Source organism: Microcaecilia unicolor, unplaced genomic scaffold (genome assembly GCF_901765095.1).
Source record: "Microcaecilia unicolor unplaced genomic scaffold, aMicUni1.1, whole genome shotgun sequence".
Classification (NCBI taxonomy): domain Eukaryota; kingdom Metazoa; phylum Chordata; class Amphibia; order Gymnophiona; family Siphonopidae; genus Microcaecilia; species Microcaecilia unicolor.
This window is the reverse complement of record NW_021963257.1, coordinates 49705-75992: the sequence shown is the minus strand read 5'-3', so window position 1 is coordinate 75992 and position 26288 is coordinate 49705. Positions and strand designations below refer to the sequence as shown.

At 42.1% G+C, this 26288-nt stretch overlaps 1 protein-coding gene across 1 annotated transcript in view; it reads left to right on the top strand.

The window, feature by feature from the left end:
- The window catches only part of LOC115459118 (guanine nucleotide-binding protein G(t) subunit alpha-1-like), a gene marked incomplete at its 3' end in the record, with an annotated part of 84386 nt that overhangs the window by 11241 nt on the left and 46857 nt on the right, over positions 1–26288 (top strand). Inside the window, exons 3-5 of the mRNA XM_030188988.1 lie at positions 7016–7157; positions 16506–16663; positions 26120–26248. Coding sequence (XP_030044848.1) covers positions 7016–7157; positions 16506–16663; positions 26120–26248 — 429 coding nt within the window. The remainder of the gene's footprint in view (positions 1–7015; positions 7158–16505; positions 16664–26119; positions 26249–26288) is intronic.

The following is a 26288-nucleotide window of genomic DNA, read 5'->3' as shown; positions in this document are numbered from 1 at the left end:
AATACTCTCACTTAGCGAGCGATATCCAAAAGAACGATTAGGAAACACTGGCATATCCGTGGAAGGACAATGAGTGTTTCAAAACAAAGATCTAGTGGTGGCGTATTCTAGAAATAGGAATATTAAGAACAAATTAGTTCCATCAGCACTTCCTATAGATCCTTTGGATTGTTTACCACACCTTGCGCTGGACTTAAACAATGTGGTCGCTGCAGTGTATGTCCACATGCCATAACTACCATCATATTTCAAAATCCGACCAATGAAAAAGAATACAAACTGCACCAGTCTTCAGATTGCAACACAAGTGGAGTAATTTACATTATTGTATGCCGTGCCAGTACTATATGTAGGCAAAATAAACGTGCAATCAAAACACGTATTATAGAACATAGAAGCTGTATTAACAGAGAAGTTATGAGCGCTCCTCTTGTCCAACATTGGAAGGAGAAAAAACCATGTAGTTACAGACTTGAAATTTCTTGTGTTTAAAATCATAAGAAAATCATGGCGCGGTGGTGATTTTGATAATCACTTACTGAGAGAGGAACAAAGGACTATTTTTGAATTAAATACAGTCAGTCCATATGGACTAAATGTGGCCTTAGAATGGGTACATTTCCTCTGATTATATTTGTCTATATAAGTTTTTTTAAGTGTGCAATCAATCTAAAATAGATTTATTCTTTAGGTACATATATATTTTTATATATTTTTATATGATATTCAAATATTTCATCTTGGACAAACTATAACTAATGTTTTAATGACCTTTTTAAAAGAGGTAGTGCATCGATCTTAACAAAAGGTGGAGAAAATAAATTACAAGTAGTTCTTTAAGTATATGTTCTGTATTAACTTATTATAACACACATTTATATTAATCTTTTTTTATCAAAACATTAGAAAATTAGATCAAAGAGATGTTAATGATTTGACAACATTTTACTTTTTTATAAGACCATGTTGGAGTAGAGTTAGAATTGTGATCATATAAATCTTTTATCTAAATCTTTTTATTATTATATATTTATTTACCTGTATAAAGATGCACACCATTCTGTACATTCGTTTCACATTACTTTATGAAAGTTTTTGCTTCTATTTTGGTTTCCATTTAAAAATAGGAATGTTCCAATCGGGGAGCTTGATTGTTTTTTACCTCCCTTTTCATTTTTTCTAATTCCTTTTGTCATATTTGTTTTTTGGGTCGTTATCTCCGATATAATAAAGACTGTTGGACTCACGTCTCCAGTGGTGAATCGTCTATTAGTCTCTACTTTTGCCTTCTGTGTCCTGCCACACAGATACAATGCATGCAGTGCCATACTCAGAACACACACAAAGGTTATATATATATATATTATATATCTATATATATATAATATATACCCAACATATGCAATCGCTCTGCATGCCTTCCCTACTTGTTACTTATAAAGCAGCCAATTGGAGTCAAGTTTATTAAGTACTGGATGTACCACCCATCAAGGGTTGTCTGAGCGGTTTCCTAATCTAAACAAATAGTGTGGGGACAGTAGACATCATCATACCCCACATCCTGCACATTCTTCTTCTATTTAGGAGCTGGTGAGTCTGGAAAAAGTACTATGTCAAGCAAAGGAAATGTGGTATACTCCCATCACACAGTCTTATATCGCTCTCTGATGGTAAAGGAAATTTCAGAAAGGTGTTTCCTGCCCTATTGTTCTTCAGTGCCTTCTTATTAGAGTAATGGTGATGATTGCATAGAACATAGTAGATGACGGCAGATAAAGCCCTGTACATCCAGTCTGCTTGAAGTGACAAACCTCATTACATAAGGTATGAGGTGATACAAGGGTGTATACCTAAACTTGATTTGTCCATGTTTATTTTCAGGACAAAGACCATAGAAGTCTACCTGGAACTGTCCTTGTTCAAAAACCTTTGAAGTTTTTATCGAAGCCCTTGATAAGCTACATTCCAGCCCATCCAAATCTATCTAGCCATGGTGAAGGCACAGATCATAGAAGTCTGCCCTGTACTGGCTTTGCTTCTCAATTACCAGTGTTGCCACCTAGTCTCCACTAAGCTGCTTTGTATCGATTCCTTATTTCGGAACCACAGGATCTGTTTTTTTGCGCATTTCAATTTCAGTTTATTGGTTAGATCCGGGTGCTAACAGACTGAGTGGTATTGTTTGATGTTGTCACTGGTAAGAGAAGCAAGATGTCATCCATGTAGGATAATAGTAGCTCATTAAGACCCAGGTGTATGAGGCAAAGGATGACAAAAAGAGATTGAACAGGATAGGTAAGAGAGGAGATCCCTGCGGGATCCTGCATTAGGAGACCAGTAGTTGGAAAGTTGGTTGTTTTGCTGACAGAAATAGTTCAATTTTGAAAGGAATTCACTGAGCCATTTGATCACAGTCCCGTTATTCTATCTGGTCTAGGCCTTCAAGTAGCAATGGTCAACCACATCGAACGCCGCCAATATATCGAATTGGAGAAGAATTACTTGGTCACCTTTGCATAGTTGTTGTTTACACTATGTAGTTAGACACTAGCAGCAATGTTTCTGTACTATGTGACGATCTGAAGTCAAATTGTGACCAGTGTAATATAGACACATTTTTCCAGATATACAGCGAGTTGTTTACTGATGTAGTTTCTAATACTTTAGTAAAAACAGGTATGCTTCCCACTGGACGGCAGTTTTATTGGTGTGGCAGAAATTCAAGTTTTAAATGTATGGGGAAAGTGTATGGAGACTAGTTAACAAAGTTTGCTTTTATAAATTCTGCCTTTATCAATAAACCTACAATCTCTCTTTTAAACCCCAACCTTTAAAATCACCAAAGCACAGAGTAAAAAAAATCTCAGTTACCCAGAGAAATGTCCTTGTCTATCAGACCTTCTCAGAAAGAAATTTTGTTCTCCAAAGAGTAGTCAAAAATGTAGTAAAACTTAATTCAATATAAAGGTATTACCTATTTTCCCTTTATGCTTTATTTGTACTTATTAACCATTATTAAAACAGTTACCGCAAGCGGGAACAGTGTGGCCCCATGATATTTTTCACTGTTTTTGCCACCATATTTTTCACTGTTTTTGCCACCAGTGCTGAAACAGCAGCAGCAGCAGTGGTGGCCAAGACAGGGAAGTATTGGGTGGGAGTGGAGAGAACCTGGTATGCCAGTGGCAGTATCCAGGGGGGGGGGGGGGGGAGGGGTTGGGTGTTGGGGCCTGAAAAAAAAAAGACAGACACTGGATGGAGGGGGGAGGGGGACAGATGCTGGAAGGAGAATGGAGGGGGAGGAGGAACAGATGCTGGATGGAAGGGAGGAGAGATGGGACAAATGTTGGATGGAGGAGGGGCAGGGGAACAGATGCCAGATGGAAGGGAGGAGAGATGGGACAGATGTGACAGATACTGGATGGAGGGGGAGGGGGGGACAGACAGATGGAAAATGAGAAGTGGCAGATGCTGGATGAGGGGTAGAGAGGGGTCAGATGCTGGATGGAAGGAGAGAGGGGAAGAGGCAGACAATGGATGTAGGGAGAAGAGAAGTGGCAGACAATGGATGTAGGGAGAAGAGGAGGCCAGATGCTGGATGAGAGGGAGAGAGAGGACAGATATCAGATGGAAGAGGGAGAGGAGAGGACAGACACGGATGAGGGAGAGAGAAGGGACATATGCCAGATAGAAATGAGGAGAGGAGGGACAGACACTAGATGAGGGGAAGAGAGGGGTTTAGATGCCTGATGGAAGGGGGATGGAGAGAAGATGCGGATGTTGGATGGAACTAGGGAGAGAAAGGGGCCTGAGTGGATGCAAGTGAGGAGAGAGAGGGGCCAGATGCTGGATGGAGGAGGAAGAAAAAGAGGAGAGACTCTGGATGGGTCAGATACTGGATGAAAAGAGGGGAGAGAGGGGGTAGATGCTGGATGGAAAGGGGGAGACAGAGAAGGAGCAGATGTTGGATGGGAAGGGAGGGAGAGAGAGGGGCAGACACTGGCGAGAGTTAAGAAGAGATCAAGGAAAGAAGAAACAAGAGGACTGGGACCAACACAATTAGAAAAAGTAAACGGCCAAAAACAAAGGTAGGAAAATGGATTTATTTTTAGTTTAGGATAAAGTAGTGTGGTAGCTGTGTTAATAAATACAGAAAATGAAATAAGGTGATATCTTTATTGGACTAATTTTAATACATTTTCGACTAATATTTGGACATTCAACCCTCCTTTCTCATGTCAGAACAGAATACCTTAACAGCAGTATACTGTCCTAACTGAGGAAAGAGGTTTTGGCCTCTGAAAGCTAATTGAAAAATGTATTTAGTCCAATAAAATGGTATCATCATATTTTCCATGTTTTGTTTATTTGTATTTGTTAACCTATCTGCTGTTGAGGACCCACGAGACTATTACAGGAAGTCTCGGCTGCATGAAAACATGGTGGCGCCGGTGGGCAAGCAGGAAAGAACATGCTCACCCCGCAGAGGCCACTAGACCAGGGCCCTTCAGGTAGGACCGGGGGCATCGGCTGTGGTGGTAAGGGGGACAGCAGCATGGTGCTAGGAGGAGCGTCGGGCAGCAGCTGGGCAGGGGGCCCAGACCACTCTCAGTCCACCCCTTCCACTGTATCTGCTGTGATCCAGAAGACAGAGATAAACACCTCAAATCCTGACTGAATCCTTCAAACAAAAAGGCTACAACCCCAAAATAATCTCCAATAATGTTGCCTCTTCCCTCAAAACACCCAGGGAAAATTTGCTACAGTACAAGGAAAAGAAAGCCACAGAGAGAGAATCCCCTCGTAGTGACATATAACCCAGAGCTAGAAAAATTGAGAAGAATCATAAAGATCCACAGCCACTACTCCAGGAGGATGAACTACTGAAAGAGATATTCCCTTCCCCACCAGTGCTGGCTTTCCGACAGCCACCCAACTTAAAACACAAACTAGTGAGAAGCAAGCCCAATAGAAACTCAAAAAAAAAAGAGAATGGCACACATCCTTGCAATATATCAGCTGCAAACTATGCCAAAACATTTCACAGGATCCCACAGTCATTCACAAAGGAAAAAATTCAACATAAAGGAATCCTTCACACGTGGGCGTAGTTTGGGGGGGCGAGGGGGCATTTTCCCCCCCCCCCCCAAACAAGCTGCCCTTCCTGGCAGTGACAGACTGTGAATGCGACTGCAGCGGCAGCAGCCTAAAGGAAACCCGAGCTTCCTGGCCCTGCCTCTCGCTTACTCTCACTCTCCCCTGCCCCGTCCCCTCAAAATGTCAAAATGAAACCATGCATGGGCTTAGGGAGGTCTTGTGCGCGCCACTGCTGGCTGCAGTCTTCCCTCCTCCCTCATGATGTAACATCCTATTTCGGGAGGAGAAGGAGGGAAGCTGGCAGCTGCACATGCAGGACCTCCCTCAGTTCCGCACACGGTTTCATTTTTCACATTTTGCGGGAGACGGTGCATGTGAGAGTGAGAGTGAGCAAGAGGCAGGGCCAGGAAGTTTGGGTTCTTTTAGGTTGCCGCCTCTGTAGTCGCAATCACACGGTTTCATTTTTGTTTGCAGGCAGCCATGGGGACGGGGCGGGGGAGAGTGAATGAAGGAGAGGCAGGGTCAGGAATTGGTTCCTCGGCTCCAGGCCACTGCGGACTGCAGGAGAAAGTGGTCTGGAGATGTTTCTGAGTGACAAGGGGGAAGTAATGTGAGAGGGGGTGGAGCCAGGAGGGCATGGTCCAGAAAGTATAAAAGCTCAGGCACAGCTACTTAAGGAGGCCCAGAGGGAAGCAATGATGCCTGACTGCATATGCCTCCACCACATATGCCTATGTGAACTGCTAATGATTGTACTGGTAACTCTGGGAAGGCAGACCAGAGCCCAGCAGTGTATGCTACTTTGCTGGGATACAGTTGTGCACAGGGGTGGCTCAAGGCAATCTGTTGCTTGAAGCGAGGGATCAGCTGTTGCCACCCTCCAACCACCGCCTCCACTTCCTAGCCCTACAGCAACAATAAGCTGAACAATAAATTTGGAGTCTCTGAGACCCTTGATGTGTGCCTCCAAGGCCCTGCCGGTCATGCCCCTATGATGCATATCATTCGTCTTTTTATCACAGTAGGAGAGAGGAGAGGCAGAGCAACTGAAAGTGGCCATTAGGGAGTTTCTGCAAGGAAAGGACACTCTTAGATTTAAGGACTAGTTTTTGTGTTTACTTTTCTTCCCTTACCTGACACCTTAAATATTATTCTGTTTACCTTAACCTACTGTGTGGTCTCAGTTTATCCTGACTCTAAGCCCATCCTCATTCATGTTATCACACAAATAAAGACTTAGGTATAAGAGATGTTTTCACATTCTTAGTTCAGGGTCAGTTTGATGCCTACCAGAGCATTTTTTCTATCTTTAGATCAACCAAACCCAATTATTCCTGTACAAAACAGAATTTTACTACTAAGTTCTTCACTTTGTATCTTGTACAGCATAAATGCTTTTAAATCTTTACACACCTAACAGCCTTTGTATTTTGAAAGAATCATTGCAGTGATATACCCAACTGTTGAGTATTCCTTCAATAAAGTGTTTAAGACGGTGAGGTGGTGAGTTAAGCCATTTTCAGTTGCAGCAGCAGAGCTACGGGATGCCCTTCCTTGGGAACTGCATGCTGAGGAGAATCTCCTCTCTTTTCAAAAACTTCTAAAAGCTTTCTTTTTCTTGTGACCATGGGGTTTATAGCTAGAAATCTACTATAGGATAAAGATCTGATGACGTCTTTCATCAATGTTATGATGCTAAGATGTCTTCTTTCATCAATGCTATGTGGGGTTATGTGCATTTAGGATTTTAATGTTAGTGGACGCTTCTTGTTAAAGATAAATATACACTGTGCGGACTTTATGAGAATCTGCCTGTAACTTATTGAGGTATTATGTCATGGATATGGGCCTTTAGGATAGAGGGTAGAATTTTGGTCTCTTTCATTCCTTATTTCATGTTTTGTACCACCTCTTTCAGAATTATCCACCAAGATGGTTACTCCCTGGAGGAATGCCTGGAATTCATTAGTATCATCAACAGCAACACTTTACAATCTATGCTTTCCATTGTAAGAGCCATGAGCACCCTCAACATCCAGTACACGGATGCAGTCAGGCAGGTAAGTCACTGTAGAAGAAAACAAAATAGCAGACGCCTGTATCTGAAGCTTCATTTTGTGCTACCTAGTCCTTTTTTCCCCTGAAATTTTGATAAATTTATTGAAAAAAAGTATAATACACACATGATAGTACAACAAGAGATATAATATGCAATGAATAGAAACACTATTAGGCCTGAACATGTGCGATTTGCTATGATCCTACCGGGACAGGCAGGGGAGTGACTGGGACTCACTCCTGATTGGCCATGTTAGGGATTGGGCTGACGTCTGAGGCAGCAGACATCAGATTCCAGACCCTATTTAAACATACCTCTCCCTACATAGCATTATCTCTAGCAACTGTGAGCTTTCACTGTCCTGCTTAGTTGTACTCGTGGCAAAGAGGTTTATTCTCTGTGTTTGGTTGCCTTTTTCCCTTGTCTGTGTTTGTTCAGTGTGTCGGTTGTAGCCAGCTTCATCCATGATTACTTTGGTTCTGTGCAGCTGTGTCTGCTCTCTCTCTCTGCCTGCCTTCCCTTCCCTGCCTGGCTGTGTGTGCTGGCTGAGTCCTGGTAAGAACACTCTTTCTTTGTTTTGTCTTCCCTTTAGCCTGCTTTAACCCTTTGTGTGCAGTGTTTGTTATTTGTCTCTTGTGAGCTCTACTTCTTTTCTGACTCGTTTAATTAGAAGCAGCCTTTCCCTGTAGCCTACTTTAACCCTTTGTATGCAGTGTTTTTTTATTTGGCTTTTGTGAGCATTGCTCCTTTTTTGTCATGTGTATTTAGTAGCAGCCTTTCCCTTTAGCATGCTTTAACCTTTTGTCTGTAGTGTTTGTTTTATTTGGCTTTTGTGAGCACTGTTCCTTTTCTGACTTTGTATTTAGAAGTGGCCTTTCCCTTTAGTCTGCTTTTACCCTTTGTGTGCAGTGTCTGTTTTTGGTTCTAGTGAGCTCTGGTCATTTTCTGCCTGGTGTATTTAAGCATTTCCCTCTCTTCAGTCTGTCTTATCCTTTCTCGGCAGTATCTGTGGAGATCTGCTCCTGTTTGTCCTGTGAACTAGTAGTAGTCTCGCTCTGTCTCTGCCTTACCCCTTTACCTACTGTGGGAACTGCCTTCTGCTACCTGGGTTACTGTGTAGCCTTTTGTCTGAGTTCTCTCCCTGTGGTTAGTATCTGTATCTGCCTGTTTTGTCTGTCGTCCTTTCCTTTGTATCAGTGCCTAGTACTGGTGTGCGCCGCCCGAGTGCCAGTCCATTCTGGGAACTTCTCATTGACCTTTCCCCTTCCATAGTGTATGATTGGGTTCCAGTTCAGCCTTGCGGCCCCTACGCTGTACGAGTGGGTTCCCGTTCGGCCTTGCGGCCCATATGAGTCATCTATTTCCCATTTCTGGTGGTGCTTGTTGGTTTCCCTGATTGTGCTGGGCTCGTGGCCCTTGTTGCTGTGTAGCGTCTATTTGGTCTACCCTAGGCCTTGACCAAGGTCTTTCCTAGGCCTCAGCCTAGGCACAAGGGCTCCCGATCAATCTAACACGATCTTAACAAGCAATGAGTACATTAATTAAAAAAAAAAACAAAATTTAACAGTCATAAATTGTAAAATTACTAAACTTGTTGTTCCCGGGGCATTTAGGTGGGATTAATATGAGATCTGCAGAATTAGATATGAAATATTTTAGCAGAGGGAGTGTGCTAAACCTTATAAATGTATATAAAGTAGAAAGTATTATGAACAATGTTGAAAAGAAGTCAAAAGAGACCTATCCTATAACATTTTTGTTGTATGTGACTGAACTGCTATGGATTTACAGCCTGTCTCACTAACACAGACTACTCAATAATTACTGTGGATTCGTATTAGATAAATGAAACCTTTGTTAAAGGAGCTACAATCTACAATGATTAAGGTGTATACAATAATTAGCTATATACACACAATGATTAGAAACAATCATAAACAATCATTACATCACTGGACTCTATATCTAAGCAATGCCAAGAGTTCTTAGACCAGTAAAGGAAGCAATAATATACACTATACATATAATCATCACTGGTCCTTACAGCAGCCAGGCTCTTATCATCAGCTGGGGGGGCCCATTACAGCGAAAGCCAGGAGCTTCTTGGACCAGGAACAGATCCTCTGTGCAGTACGTCTACTCACAGATGAGCCCCTACTCTGCTGTGACAAGCCCTCCTTTTTATTAGGCTCTGAGCTCATGTTCAGAGCTAGGGAAAGTTACAGAATGCTTCTATGGAAAATTACAGAATACTTCTCTGTTTAGGTAAACAAGCCATACTGTGGGAGCGTGGTCACATGCTCCCCAACTCTTGGCATTGCTTAGATGTAGAGACCAGTGATGTAATGATTGTTTATGATTGTTTCTAATCATTGTGTGTATATAGCTAATCATTTTATATACCTTAATCATTGTAGATTTTAGCTCCTCTAATAAAGGTTTCATTTGTCTAATATGAATCCAGGTGGCCAGGCTGGACCTGGGAAGCAAGCGCCATCCTCCCCTTCACATACCAAATTAATTAGAGCTGTGTCTTATCTTCTGCATTCCAACTTATAAACAATCATTTTTAAACAGAATTACTTCTAATCAACAATACAGACCCCGAGTGCACTGGTCGGTCAAGACAGAGATGAAAAACAATCTTTAAAATTCACTTCCATTACAGTGACCCATGATTTTTGCTGAGGCTGTTTCATGTTTCTGACATTATAATAGAGATTGCCACCAAAAGTGTTCATTCAAAAGGTTGGAGTCCTTCCAGTTAGATAAGATGTGTTTTTGAGTGATGGTGATTAAAATATTGAAGAGACGGTGATGCTTTAGAAGCAGGTTTAGAGTAGGTGAGTGGGATTTGAAGATGATAATGGATGATAGGATAGGATGATCTATGTTGAAACTTTTGCTGATAGTAGACCATACAGAAGACCAGAATGATTGTATTTTTGGGTATTAAAATAATATATGCAATAAGGTTCCAATTTGTGAATTACAGTGCCAGCAAAGATTTGTTGACAACAACCCTTCAGCATGTAGTTTCCTTGATTGAAGTGAACTTGCTGAATCTATTGACTTCAGTGTAGAAATCCAAAGGTGGTTCCTTTTGTGATTGGGATAGGAGTTGGTTTATACCCTTTTCCAAAAGGAATCAGATGTTGTCCCCGTTGTTAAAGTGATGAGCAATTCATATTTTGTAGAGCGAGGAGGCTACATGTCCATTATAGAATAATGTTTTCAAAAGAGTGTACAAAGTTGGAGGCTCATTTTTTGTAGAACGTATAATATTCAATATTTTAAACAATGATATTATTATTAGCATTTGTAAAGCACTACCAGACGCACGCAGCGCTGAACACCTGACACAGAGAGAGACAGTCCCTGCTCAAAAGAGCTTACAATCTAAAAAATACAGACAGACAAGACAATTAAGGGCGAGGGAAGTACTGGGTGAGAAGGAACAAGGGGAGGGCAATTGAGAAGTGGCTAGGAGCCAATGATATAATTGTAACCATTTAAAAACCAGGCTAGATGAGAGAGAAAAACAAGAGAAAGTCATTAGCCTTTACATCATGTATCTTGTTTATTGTCCAAACACCTTTTTTTTATGCCCAGTCATTCCAAAAGAAAGGGGTTTAGTTAATTTTAGTCTTGCATTATACCATTTCCATTAGTTTACCTAATTCTAGTAGACAAGTATGTGTATTTATAAGGAATATGTTTTTTTGTGTAGAATATATTGTTTTTGTGTAGAATCCAAGAAGAGAGCAAGGCTTCAACCACTGATGTTGTAATTCACCCGGGGACAAATGACGTGGCTAAACAATAGCAAGTTTACAGCACAGAGAGCGTTCCAGAAGCTTGGGGAAGGACTGAAATCTTGGTTTGGACTGTGGCTTTTTCTGAAGTAATTCCTATGTGGGGGAATGGAGAGAAAAGACTACGCAAAGCAGTGGAATTCAATAAGTGGCTTGAGTCTTGGTGTAAAGAAGAAGGTTTTAGATACATAGGAGCATGGGGTAATACGTGGAAAAATAACAGGCTGTACTGTAATGATGCGCTACATCCCGTGGTGTGCTGGAGACGGCTCACACCAAAGTTTTTGGCATCTTGTGAGCCGGCTTGCCTCTCCTCCCTCCCAACCCCCGCCATGAACTGCAGTCACAGACTCCCAGTGCCAGCTCACCTGCCCGCCCTCAACTCCCCGATAGCCCTCTTTTCCTTCCTGCCGCCGCCCTGCATTTAAATATTTTATTTTACCTCAAGTCATGGCGGTGGCACTGAAAGTAGCAGGCTCAGCTCGCCTCCAGCCTTCCCTTCCCTCTCGGTGTTCCACCCTTGCGAAAATAGGAAATACATCAGAAGAAGGCGGGACACTGAGAGGGAAGGCTGGAGGCGAGCTGAGCCTGATGCTTTCAGTGCCACCACCGCGACTTGAGGTAAAATAAAATATTTAAATGCAGGGCGGCAGCAGGAAGGAAAGGAGGGCTACCGGGGAGCTGAGAGCAGGCAGGTGAGCCAGTGCTGGGGTTGGAACTGGAACTTGGGGGCTAAAAATGGGGGCAGGTGGAGGCTGGGGCAAGTCACTGTGCATGGATGGGAGAGGAGGATAGGGGGCAAAGGAGAATTGCTGGGCATAGAGGGGAGGGCAGAGGAGAATCGCTGGACATGGATGGGAGGGGAGAGAGGAGAATCGCTGGACATGGATGGGAGAAGAGGGCAGGGGAGAGAGGAGAATCACTGGACATGGATGGGAGGGGAGGGCAGAGGAGAAATGCTGGACATGGATGGATGAAAGGGAAGCGAGGAAGGAGATGCATATGGATGGAGGGGAGGGAAGAAAGAGGAAGGAGATGTCTTGCGAGGCCACCCTTGTAAGTCTCGGCAGCCATTTTAAAGAACATGCGGCAGGAGGAGGGTCAGCGCATGCAGCGGGCAGGAAAGACTGGAGATCTTTCCTGTCCTGAAGAATCCACTAGACCACCAGGGATTCTGCGTTCAGGTATGCATTGGTAGTTGGACCCTTCAGTTCTGGGGATCGGGAGGAGGTCTGTAATAGGTAGATGGGGTGGGGAGGATACTGTAAAAAAAAAGTTAAATTCTTAAAATTGGCACTCTTGTGCATAGGGATGTACACAGAGCAAGTATAATAAGGGAATAACTTTTCTTAGGTAGAGAAGTAATTTGTTATAAATTATAATCAGTGTGTCATTTGGAGGGGCTGGTTATAGGGACATCTAACCCTGTTATTGGTGCAGAGATTTTTTTCTCTCCTGGTAAAGGCCTTCTAAAACAGACATCATGTTATGGGAATCAGGTGCTCAATGTTAAGAGTTTCTATCTATTTATTTATTTATTTATTTATTTACTTACTTACTTATTTACGGCATTTTATCCCACATGAATTAGATTGGAGCCTGGGCGCATTTAAAACAAAAATTTTTCCCAGAGAGAGTAATGCATTGTCCCCCCAGGCTCTCTCCCCGGGTATAGCCAGCTCTGCAATTTGGGGGGGGGGGGGCGCAGAGGTGGACCGGGAGAGAACCTGTTGTTAAAAATTTACCAGCACACCACTGGCTAAATCTTTCTGTGATGGGAAAAAGGATTCTTGGGGAGAAATTCAGACAGTATGTTTCTAGACATTTAAACTAGAGAATCGGGTGACAAAAGGGAACAAGGGAATTCGGAAAGTTACCCCCAGAATAAACATGATGGCAGAGGGAGAGATCATGTAAATATAGAAAACCACCTAAACTCACTAAACACATGGAAACACAAATGCTCATAGTCTAAGTAAAAAGGTTCAAGACCTGCAAGCCCTGATATTTGAAGAAAACTTGGATACTGTTGCTATTACAGAGACGTGATTCAACAATTCCCATAAATGGGATGTGACTATGTTGGGCTATAATCTTTTTAGGAAGTGGCGCTGTATGTGAGAGACAATATCACAGTGGTTGAAATGCAGGGAACCTGCAGAAAGGAAGAAGTTTTGTGGATCATCCTGGAAAGAGAAGACTGAATCTGTATCCACACGGGGGTTATCTACAGACCTCTGGCACAAATGGAGAAGTTAGACAAGGATCTGATAGAACATATTCAAAAGATTGGTACAAAAAGGGAGGTACTGCTGCTGGGAGATTTCAATTTGTCTGACGTGGATTGGAACGTCTCGTCTGCAGAATCGGAAAGAAGTAGGGAGATCATGGACGCCTGTCAAAGTGCCTTGCTCTGACAAATGGTGACAGAACCCACGAGGGAAGGGTCGATGTTGGATCTAGTGCTCACGAATGGAGGAAGTGTTTCCAATATCTGGGTGGGTGCCCAACTATGTAATAGTGATCATCACTCAATATGGTTTGATATATGGGTGAAGGTGGAGTGTGGATACACAAAACTCAAAGTACTAGATTTCAGATATACTGATTTTGATAAAATGGGGGAATACCTGAAGAAGGAGATGTTAGCATGGGAAGGCGTAGGAGATGTGGAAAATCAGTGGTCAAAGCTAAAGGCTGCTATAAATATGGCAACTGATCTTTATGCGAGGAAAGTAAACAAAATCAAGAGAACCAGGAAGACTATATGGTTCTCCAAACAAGTAGCTGAAAAAATAAGAGCAAAAGAGGCTTTGCTCAAGAAATACAAAAGAATGCAACAAGAGGATCACAGAAAAGATTATCAGATTAAACTCAAAGAAGCAGAGGGAAATACAGTTAGCAAAAGTGTGAGCGGAAGAAAAAATTACTAAAGATGTAAAGAGAGGTGACAAGTCCTTTTTCAGATATAATGGAGAAAGGAGAAAAGATAGGAATGGACTTGCGAGACTGAAAGATAATGAGAATGGCTATGTGGAGAGTGATGAAGATAAAGTGAACGTGCTAAACAATTTCTTCTCTTCAGTGTTCACAGAGGAAAATCGTGGAGAAGGACCGCAGTCGGCTGCCGAGGGAACATCTAGGAATGGAGCGGATACTGTGCCATTTACGGAAGAAAGAGTTTATAAACAGCTTGAGAATCTGAAGGTGGACAAATACATCCCAGGATACTGAAGGAGCTCAGAGAGGTCCTGGCAGGACCACTTAAAGATTTATTTAATAGATCTTTAGAGACAGGAGAGGTTCCGTGGGATTGGAGACGAGCCAATGTGGTCCCTCTTCACAAAAGTGGAGACAGGAAAGAAGTGGGAAACTACAGACCGGTAAGTCTCACGTCGGTGGTAGGGAAAATAATGGTGTCGCTGCTGAAAGAAAGGATAGTTAACTTTCAAGAAGCCAACGGGTTACAGGACCCGAGGCAATATGGCTTTACCAAAGGAAAATCCTGCCAAACAAATCTTATTGACTTCTTTGACTGGGTGACCAAAGAACTGGATAAAGAATATGCGCTAGATGTAATCTACTTGGATTTACTCATTGTCAGTGACCTCTGGAAGTGAAGAGAACTTTTAAAAAGGTACGCTAGGAGCAGGGGGGTTGAGACACTGGATCAATGGCTTGGGAGGGGACAGGAGGGAGAGAAGCCGTACCATGGGGGATATCAGTGGGTGGGAGAAAAGTGAGGGCAATGATGTCACTTCCAGAGCCACAAGAAAGGGAAACGGATTGGGATTTGATATTGATTCTGTGATTACAATCAAAGTGATTTACATATTATATACAGATGCTTATTTTGTATCTGGGGCAATGGAGGGTTAAGTGACTTGCCCAGGGTCACTTGCTGCAATAGGAGTGTAGGTAGTCATAAATAACTCTTATTGGAAAACAATTCCCAACAGACTCATTTATTCCCAGGTTCTAATTACAGAACTATGCCACAGCAAAATATTCTGTCTAGGGAAGAATAGAACCTGGTTTAGCACCTAGCCAATGCTTCCAAGAGAGAAACGAAACTAAAGCCAAAGCTGAAATATATTATTATTAGATTTATTATAGACAAAGAAGATATACAAATATAGAATAACTCTGTGGCAAGGCTTAGCAAAATAGAAAAGTTTATATATAGAACTTACTGATAATAAAACAGAACTAGATTGCTACTGAATACAGACTATACACAATGATTCTTATTAGAATAAGAGGTAACCTGATTTGTATCTGAACTACAATTCTTATGCCAAATACAGTCGTTAGCAGCTTATCTCTTGACCACGAGTCTGACGTAACCAATCTGATCTCAGATAACAACCCAGATATATAGAAGTAAATCACTGTATCTCACCATGTGGTCTCTGAGGCAGACTCTCAATGGTAAGTGCAGAATTCTTCTTAGACTCTAGCTGACTCCCCAGCGAGTCTCAATCTTAGATGTAGTGCAGAGTCTCTCTGCAGATAACAGGTGCCTGTCACTCTGTGCCTTATTACAGAGCTGGTATAGCTGAGCCAACAGGTATTTCCACCAGACATGCAGTGCACAAGGTTAGTAATACAGTCTCTGGCTCTCCCCGAGCCTTGCTGGATATCTCAGGTCTTCTTGCCAGGTACCCCTCTTCCGATGGTCTCCGACTCTCGACTGACTTACTTTCTTCAGTTCCCGCTTTCTTAGTCCCTTCTTCCTCAGGTGACCACAAGGAACCAATCCTGATCTTGTCCAACTCTTTCCCTGGGCAAGAAAAGTCCTTTGTTTTGTGTGACCCTGGAATGGATAGTTTCTGGTCTGCTTGCTAGGCTCTCTGGAGCCGTGGTTCCACTCCCTGTTCAGCTTCTCAGGGGTGACTGTAACACAGAATGTCCTTGGATACAGTTTGCCTGTCAGTGATTTTCCATAAACTGAAAAGCTGGATCTTGCTGACACGTAGATGTACAGGTCAGAGGTTATATACTCCATATTGAAGTATTAGTATAGGCCAAGACCAGCAAAGGTGAGATCTCAGAGAAATACCCCTATAGGAGTCAAACCCAGTTCCACTGGTACTTGGGCCGCTATTGGTCTGTTGGTCTACTCCTCCACTCCATTCCATATCTTTCTGGCACAGATTAAGCCTTGGATTGTGCAACTTCTACTCCATGGTGGGAGGTAGCTGTGTGGTGCTTCTGTTCCTGGGCTGAACAGGCTATATGGTGCTTCCATCATTTGTCTTATTATTCCCAATGGCAACAATTTTATAACATCAGAACCTTACATTTCCTGACTTTGAGTGAGAGATCATTTTTATTTTCTTATTATCTTTCAGGTAAGGCATATAAGCATTCAAGTCATGATGTGAGCGCTAGATATCACTATGACTATACCCTTAATATAGTGGCATAGTCATAGTGCGTAGATGTTAAGGATGCCGAATTTATATCGGTGATTAGCTGTATGTACAGATGTGCTAAGGTATTGACCACTATCTCTATATTTTCTGCCTCAGGATGATGCACGGAAATTAATGCACTTGGCAGACACTATTGAAGAGGGAACTATGCCCAAAGAAATGTCTGATATTATTGACCGACTCTGGAAGGATACAGGCATCCAGGCCTGCTTTGATCGTGCCTCAGAGTATCAACTTAATGACTCAGCTGGCTAGTATGAATTTTTGGATGCTAGTTTGGAATCTTTGTAGATTGTGTTTCCTTAGAAGTATAGATTTGGATTTTAGATCTATTACTCACCATTTTCAAATCTGAACTCAAGCTGAGTTACATATTCAAGTATATGAGTTATTTCTCTGTCTAAATTGGCTTGCAATCTAGTTATACCCAAGGCAATTGGAGGGTAAAATGACTTGTGTAAGTTGAAATGAGGAGCCTCCAAGCAAAATTTTGCTGAGGTCCTCTTATGATAGCAGAAATGACAGTGAGAGAAACTCCCCCTCTCTCTCTCAATTCTCCTGTCTGGTCTCCATCCCCCTCAAAACTAAGAGACAGAGCATGGCAAACTTCTTACTTTTTAAAAAGTTGCCATGTCATCTCCCTCAATGTCAGCATCTTCTTGCCTGGTTCCTGTCAGCCAGCGAAGTACATGAATGCCTCAACTCCAGCTGCTGGGCTGAAGTCTCAACTGGCTGTTACTGTGAGACTTCTATATGGCAGGAGAGATGAGATCTTATGCACTTTTCTGGATGCCAGGGACCAGGTAATACTATGATTAGTGTAAGGTGGAGGGAATCAGTGTAGTGATTTTTTAAAAAGTAAGTTATATTTCCTAGATTCTGCCTCCACAAGCTGCAGTTCAGGGTTGCCAGGCCTCATTATTGTCCGGGACTCCCATACTATGGGGGCTGCTTGGGCAGAATTTGAGGGGTGTGCAACCCAAAAATGTTCATTTAATATTGTTTCCCATGTGTTTATAGAAGTTTTCATATTGTTCTTTTTTCTTTGTTTTCATTACAGAGACAATATCTTTAGTCATGCACACACGCTTTCATAAAAAATGTACACTCTTCTGAAACATCATGCACTTTTCATGAAGAACACACTCTATTTGCAGAGTGCATGCTCTTCTGGAAGAATGTGCTTTTTTTCCCATAATGCACACACTATTCATACATGCACACAAAATAGGAAAAGAGTGTGTACTATTAACATCACATGAGAAAAAATCTGAAATTTGGGGAAGCTTTTTTTCTGTTTCAGGCAAAACTCCAACATAAAACAATATGGGAAATGTTGTTGGAATGAACTGTTGACATTTTTTACATTTTTGAATATAGAATATTGTGGCAGGTAAATTCATGGTGCCCATCTAGTCAGCCCATTTTTATTTACTATTGAAATACCATAGCCCCTGCTTGGTCCCTAGTTTTATTTTATTTTTTTATAATTTTAATTCACAATAATCAAGGATCCCCTTGTTCAGTAATACAGGTAGAATTAATATTACAATACTCCAAATACTCATACAATTTGACAATTAATATAAGAAATAAAGAGAATCATCTCTAAAGATTTAGAGTCTAGTTACATCAACATTATTATGTAAAACCTTTCTTAGACCTCAAACTTGGATGAAGGGGGGAAAAGAATCAGAGAAGTTATACAAACATATAAAAAATTAAAGGCAAAAAGCTGCTATAAGGCCAAGTTATACATTATTTAATCTGTTTCGAATCTACAAACGTTTTAAGTTGTTCCGGTGAAAAGAAAGTGTATTTAGTTTGACCTAATTTAACTACACACTTGCATGGGTACGCAAGAAAAAAGGAAGCACCTATGTCTAAAGTCTTTTGTTTTAACGCAAGAAACATATTCCTTTTTTGTTGAGTTGATTTAGTGACGTCAGGATATATCCACACTTTGGAACCACAAAATAAAGTTTTGGAATTTCTGAAGTACAATCTTAGAATAGTATTATAGTCTTGTTCAAACACCATGGAAACAATCATTGTAGCTCTGTTCATTATAATATCAGAGGATTGTTCTAGTATATCAGAAATATTTTGTAAATCAGGAATATCTTTTTCAAGATCTTGTACACCTCTTCTGGGTTTAGGAATAAAGTATATCTTATTTACCGGGGGGTTGCCTCAGCAGGAATATTCAAAATTTCTGACAAATATCTGCGAAAAGTATCTATTAAAGTTGCCCCCGCGATAATGGGAAAATTCAAAAAACGCAAATTAAGGCGTCAATTAAAATTCTCAATTTGCTCAATTTTACTCCTAATGTCCATGGAATCTTTAGTGGCCACTTCTTTATACTTATTCAATATCTCCACCTCTTTTTGTAAGGATTATACTTTAGTTGTCAATTCACTTTTAACAGAGTCTACAGTATTTTTCAAGTCTTCAAACTTAGAGTTTAAATTAAGCACATCACCTGATGTCTTCTGTACAGTGGTAGTAATCTGGTCTAACATCACCTTAAGCATTTGTAGGGTCACCTCCGAGTTCAATGCTGTGGGAACCAAACTTCCCTCATCTCCACGGATCGCCGACCGCTTGCCTGGGTCCTCACCGGACGCCCCAGCCAACACATCGTCAGAGTCGACGGGGTATCCCACCAGGGCCGCTCTCGACACCAGACAGGGAGACTTCCTCTCCTGGCAGGGAGTCCGCTTCTCCGAACACCCCCCCCCCCCCCCACAATGGGATCCTCTCCCTGAGGTAACTTGGGAGTACCGGGGAAGTAATGCTCAAGCAATGGTTGAGCTGGAGAGGAAGTTGAGGTAGGTGTAGGCACTATCCTCAACATTCCTTTACGCTTGGTATGAGGCATTTCAGTGAGAGAAAGGAAAGATTTTGCTTAATCACGCACTGAGCGTTTCAACAAACAACCGATACGGCAGCCATCTTGTTCCCCCCCCCCCCCCCCCCCGGTTTTATTTTCACTTACACACAACTAAAAATCCTTTAAGGTAAATTTTCAGGCATATACATTTCAGCCTTCAGAAATCAACTCAATCTTCAGACATAACATACCTACATAGTTTGTGTTTCAAGATTCTGCTGTTAAGCAGGGTAGTCACTGCTTAAAGATGTCCAGATGAATTATTCAGCTAAGTAGATTTTCTGCCACAATGCAGATAGCCTCCAGTACCCACAAATACATGTAACTCTCTTCTCTACCCCTCCCCACAGTACCCCAGGTGTACATCTCCCCCTTCCCGCAATATCACCCAGAGTAGTGTATCTCACTTGCTTTCGTCAAAGCTAATTTGCATATTTTGCCAAGTGGTCATGCCCACTTCCAATCCTATCAGCCAATCAGAAGAGGACATGCCTAAGCCATGCCCACTCTCTGCCCAAGCCCCACCCCACCCCCTTGAGTAACGTCACAAAATATATCATAGCCCCACCTATACCCCACCCCTTTTGCATAATTCTGCCCTAGCCTTGCCTTAGTTGCATACCCCTGCCCCAAACCCCACCCTTTCTATGTATAGGCCTATCTCAAACTCCACCCTTTTCATTAAAGTTGAGGGAAGTGACATCATAAACAAGCCCCTTTTCCAAGATGGCGGTGACAACTGGACATACATAGTAACATAGTAACATAGTAAATGACAGCAGAAAAAGACCTTCATGGTCCATCCAGTCTGCCCAACAAGACAAACTCATATGTGCTACTTTTTGTGTATACCCTACTTTGATTTGCACCTGTCCTCTTCAGGGCACAGACCGTATAAGTCTGCCCAGCACTATCCTCGCCTCCCACCACCGGCTGGCTCTGCCACCCAATCTCGGCTAAGCTCCTTAGGATCCATTCCTTCTGAATAGGATTCCTTTATGTTTATCCCACGCGTGTTTGAATTCTGTTACCGTTTTCATTTCCACCACCTCCTGCGGGAGGGCATTCCAAGCATCCAGTACTCTCTCCGTGAAAAAATACTTCCTGACATTTTTCTTGAGTCTGCCCCCCTTGACATATCACATCACTTCCTGTTTCACACTACTTGGGTGGGATAACCACGCCCCTTTTTCAAGATGGCGGTGACAACTGGATACATCACATCACTTCCTATTTCACACTACTTGGATGGGGGGGGTCTCGTAATGGGAAGTGACATCAAAAGTCCCCAACATTGCACTCTATAACCGCTGAGGCATGTGTACAGCTAACCTTTTTTTCTTACAGGAAAGATAATAGGTATTTATAGCCTTCTCAGACAACTGTTTCTTTTTTAATTTTTTTTCTTTCAAAGGGATACATTTGTTGTTTAACCCACAGCTTTAACATTTTTAAACCCCTAAAGCATGTTTATTTTATTCTGATTGGAGTTTATCTCTCACCTTAAAGCCATTTTTTTTAAAGGCAGAAGTCCGTTCACATTCCTTTTTTCAGAAAAAAATCAGCAGACACAAATCATGGAGGGGGGGTCTGGCTACGAAGGCATTCAATACACACTGCATTGTAAACTCCTTCTTTCTGAACAGCTGCAAAAAAGGCTCTAGTTTTACAATCAATTTTCTCTCCCCTCTCAGCTTTCATCGAGCATGCTGTTTTACAATGTTTTTGTCTGTGTGAGATCAATCAGTCTGCATCCTCTCTCAATCCTCCTCAACCACTCCCCTCCTTTTTCTGCAGACAGCTGTATGTAGGATCAGAGCCTCGCAATGTGGATCAGCAGCATTAGATTTCAATGGCACGGAATCCCCCACAAGCAGACAGAGAAGTGATGCATTTAAATTCTCTGCAGGTCTTGAAAATGATCTATGGAGGGAATGCGAAACTAGGAATGTCCGTGAAACATTTTGCAAAAGGTGATCACGTAATACTTTTCAAAAGGGGTATGAACAGACATGGACCAATGAGATATTTATAATAATGGATGTGTTAAACAGGGGGCAGAAGATACAAGATTATGAGGGGGAAGCCATGGAAGGTTCTTTTTACCCCGAAGGACTATTAAAAATCAATCTTGACACTGACAGGGTCTACCATATTGAAAATGTTTTAGAAGTAAAAGGAAGGGGTCGGAGCAAAAAATGTCTAGTGAAATGGAGAGGCTGGCTTGAAAAAAATTAACAATTGGGTGCTGGCCAGTGAGGTACAAGACATGTAAGGCTGCGCATGAGAACCAACATGGACAATGAGGGGTTCTATATTTCAGTACCTAACTATACCTCTGCGGAACTATTTCTGCAAAACACCAGTTCTAATTTTACAGTATGTTTAGCAAAACCTCTGGATCTAAAAGGCCCTTAGGAAGTGGGTTTGGAGGAAATACAATCCCCACACATGTGGGGCAATGTTACAAAAGACCAATTTGAAGTGTTACTGGTGTGTATGGCTTACAGAAGAAACATTTGTAGTAAGGAGAGATTATTACTCAAGCGTGGAAATACTCAAGCATGGAAGTTTGGAGAGTATGAACGAAGACATCGCTGATTGCTATGATAAGCAACCCATATTACTCTCTTATGACCCTATCAGGCACAGAACTATAATGACAAATACAGGATCACTGGCACTCATCCAAGCAGAAGATGGATTAGCCATCATTTTTTTTCTTACATTTGTACCCTGCGCTTTCCCACTCATAGCGGCTTACATATTATATACAGGTACTTATTTGTACCTGGGGCAATGGAGGGTTAAGTGACTTGCCCAGAGTCACAAAGAGCTGCCTGCAGTGGGAATTGAACCCAGTTCCCCAGGACCAAAGTTCACCACTCTAACCACTAGGCCATGCCTAGGTTAGAAGAACCTAATGGTTTTACTACTAATGTGAGCTAATGTGGAGCATCAGTTAGTAGCAGATCATTTGGTAACACTACTGTGCTGTGCAGCAAAAAGTAATAAGTTTGTCACCTTCACATATAACAAACCCCATTATGACCCTGTGAACAAGAACCACATTGATACTATTTCCTTTGAAATAAAAACGGATCAGAACAAACAGGTCTCATTTTGCTATGGGAAGGTGATACTTAAGCTTCACTTGTGACCCCGGAAAGCCAAAATATTTTAAAATAGTAGCGATTAAATCTTAACGGTGACCTGACAGCATACAGAGATTATTATGTAGCCCAGGCCGGTCACAGGCTCCCAGGATTTTATGGATCACCTGTTATGTATGGAGCGGGGATCGGCGGTGTGTTTAGTAGTCTCTTAAGGAAAGTGTTACTGTTGGTGAGAAGGGGCACTGAGCTCGTTAAACTGTATGTGAAAAGCACGGCCAGAAACATATCCAAAGATGTAATGGGTCACATCACCACGGCCGTTCTGAATAACATGAATAGCAATGCAGAGCAGGCCAGAACAGGACTAGTGGTCATGCAAAAAGCCCTTAAAAGAAAGAGAGGCAGGCAGACACTTTTAGAAGGATCACCCAAACTGTGTAACATCTCAGAAGCCTAAACTTAAAACTAAGAAGAGAGTCGATGCTATAGAGCTGAAAGATATATTTTGAGAAAAAAATCAGAGCTTTTGTCCACGATAGCTTGGAAGAATGCGTTAAATCAGAATTGGACCTCTTTTAATTGTTACCTACACAAACCAGTATCAAAAAAAGCTTTTATGTGGAAATACAGCCTTTATCGGCCTTGTTGGAAACTGCACCACTTCACTTTTACATAGCCGGTCACAGTGAAGATTATTTGGATTTGAGCAATACATTGTTGTACCTAACCTGTAAGATTGTGAAAGAAGATGGAACAGACATTGCAGGGGTGGCCAAGGTGGCTCTAGTAAATTATCCGTTAGCCTCCATCTTCAGTCAGCCGGACATCATGATCAGAGACAGACTCAAAAGTCAGAGCAACAACTGCTACCCCTACAGAGCCCTCATAGAACTGCTTCTCAATTATAATAAAGACCCTCAAAACTCAGTTTACAAGCAATCTGTTTTATAAAGACTCAGCTAGGAGCCATGAGTTGACAGTCACAATGGCTGTTTCAACAAAAGGGCTCACTTCACAGCCAGAAGGTAAAACTACTGAGAATTTCTGAGAGAAGAGGACATCTCTGTGGGTAAGTGACATTATTCTATTCTGAGCTTGGTAACTTAAAGATTAAGAGAGGAATTGTAAGATATATATTTTGTAATTACATTTGTACCCTGTGCTTTCCCACTCATGGCAGGCTCAATGCAGCTTAGGTATTATATACAGGTACTCATTTGTACCTGGAGCAATGGTGGGTTAAGTGATTTGCCCAGAATCACAAGGAGCTGGCTGTGCCTGCAGTGGGAATTGAACTCAGTTCCCCAGGACCAAAGTCCACCACTCTAACCACTAGGCCACTCCTCCACTCCACTCATATTATTGATAAACACAGTTAGAAATTTAAAATTTAAAAAAAAAGCAAGCAAATTTTATTAGCTAGTCTCCATAGCCTTTTCCCCTAGTTTTAAAACTTGAAGTTTCTGCCATAGCTTAAAGATTAGGGTTTAAAAGAGGAATTGTAGGATATTAACAACCACAATTTTAAAATAAAAAAAGGATCAGAGTATGATCCAAGATGGCAGCATAGCGTTTAATCGCACCAGATGCGCCCAGTTACCTGATTGAAGCACTGTTGGGAGAGGCTCCGGATCCCTGCAGACAATGGAGAAAAGGAAAGGGAAGGTGCGGGAGAATTCCTCAACCTCCACTGGGACCCAACTCCACCACCAGACGACCTTGGATCAGTTCGGGGTTAGCGCCTGGACCCAGGCAAGCCTCTTCTCCCGCCGTCGGAGCTGGAGCGTCAGCGCTGGCCAGCAGTGTCGACGGGGTCTCCTTGAGCCCCGTCCAACGTGCGGCTTCTCCTCAGCCAGGAAGGGACAGCGTGGAGTCAAGTCCGGCAGCTCAGGCTCCAAATGTAGGGGACCTGGGTGTGCAGGGAGGTAACCTGTCCACACTGGGAGAAACGGCTGGGAGCACCAGGCTGGAAGAACAACTAGCAATACAAACATTGCCATCACAGATAGTGAGTACTTTGACACAGTCTATTGATGCTCCCCTTCCTGTTTTTTCTTCGGGGACTATAGCAAAACCAGCCGTAGTGACAATGGAGTCACTCTGGGACCTGACATTTAACATTCAATCTTCTTTACAAGTATTGATAACTAAAAACACTAGTGAAATTAGTACTCTGGATAGGAGGGGCTACGGCCGGCTCTCGTCAGGATGCTCGTGGAAGGACCCGGGCTTGATGGCGCCCTCCTCTTCGTCCTTGTGGTGAGGCTGGCGGTCCGACCGGAGAGCAGTCGACCGTTGGTTCGGTGTTCTCCGTGCCCGTGAGGGCTGATCGATCCGCTCCTGGTTGAACCGGGATTCAGCCTGGACTCCAGCCGATCCCGTTCCCGAGCAGATCTGCAGACGAAGTTAGGCCCGGGTCACCGGAGCTAGCTGCTCGTGCGACTCCTTAAGCGGCAGTCATATTGCTATATATGTTTATAAATGTTCTCTTCCATGTACAGCACAATAACCACTCCATTCCCAGATATACCCTCTGCCACCGTCTACGGTCCTTCCCCAGGATTTTCTTCAGTGAACACCGAAGGGAAGTATTTGTTTAGCATGTTTGCTTTATCCTCAGTCCTCTGCACATAGCTATTCTCAGTATCTTTCAGTCTTGCAATTCCATTCCTATTTTTTCTCCTTTCCCCAAAATATCTAAAAAAGGTCTTGCCACCTCTCTTTAGATCTTTAGCCATTTTTTCTTCCCACCCTTGCTTTCACTAGTCGTATTTCCCTCTTCGATTCTTTGAGCTTAATCCAGTAATCTTTTCCATGATCTTCTCGTTGTGTTCTTCTGCACTTCTTGAACAAAGTCTTTTTTGCCCTTATTTTTTCAGTATAAGGAAATAGACGTTGAGAAGAAAAGTATATTAAAAACTTTGTGAGAAACATTAAAAATTGAGAAATATTTATATTAAAAATCTGTGAACAGTAAACAGGGAGATTTTTCAGACCTGTGAGGAAGCTGCTCAGCATTGAGATGTATACAATTTGCATCCTGGCTGGGCTTCTGAAGTCTTTTCCTCCTATTTAACAAAGTGACTCTACAATTTACTTATAGAACTTGCACTATAATTGGGTTCTGATATTTTTCATTAGCAAGTTTTTAGCCACACAATTAGTGAGTCTTAAATTACTACTACTACAATTACCTCACATTACCTAAAAATCTAAGCAGATTACAAAAATCCATGCATAGTTAAATATAAAAATTTAAAACACAAAACCTATCAGTTGTATGCCATACATACACGTCAACTATAGTGCACAGTATGTAACTAACTAAAGTACGCCAAAATCTGGGTTTAACACTTTCTAATGTGGAATGTTCCCACACACTAAGCCCAGATTTAACACGGCACTTTTTAGGACTTTTTATTTTATTTTATTTTTTTATTTGCAGGTCGTGCACTGTTTGCCATTAGAGTACGAGACCTGCATAAAATTAACGCAGGAGCACTTACCACCTGTCTTTGTTATCTGTTTAGCATGCACTAACCAGAAGATTCTAGCTAGATAGTACAGGAATGCCCACTCTGCCCATGACACCCCCCCTCTACCAAAATATTTCCTAAAAATAGTTAATGCATGCTAACAACACATTAAGAGCCCCTATGATTGTTACTTACTAAAAATTCTGCTTTTTAATTGAACAGCTATCTGAATGATTTGGAGCGACTGGTAGCCCCCGGCTATATCCCTACTGAACAGGATGTCCTGAGGTCCAGAGTCAAGACCACAGGTATTATAGAGACCCAGTTTGGCTTCAAAGATCTCAATTTCAGGTGGGTCAATTACTGATAATCAGAACTTCCTTTTCTGTAT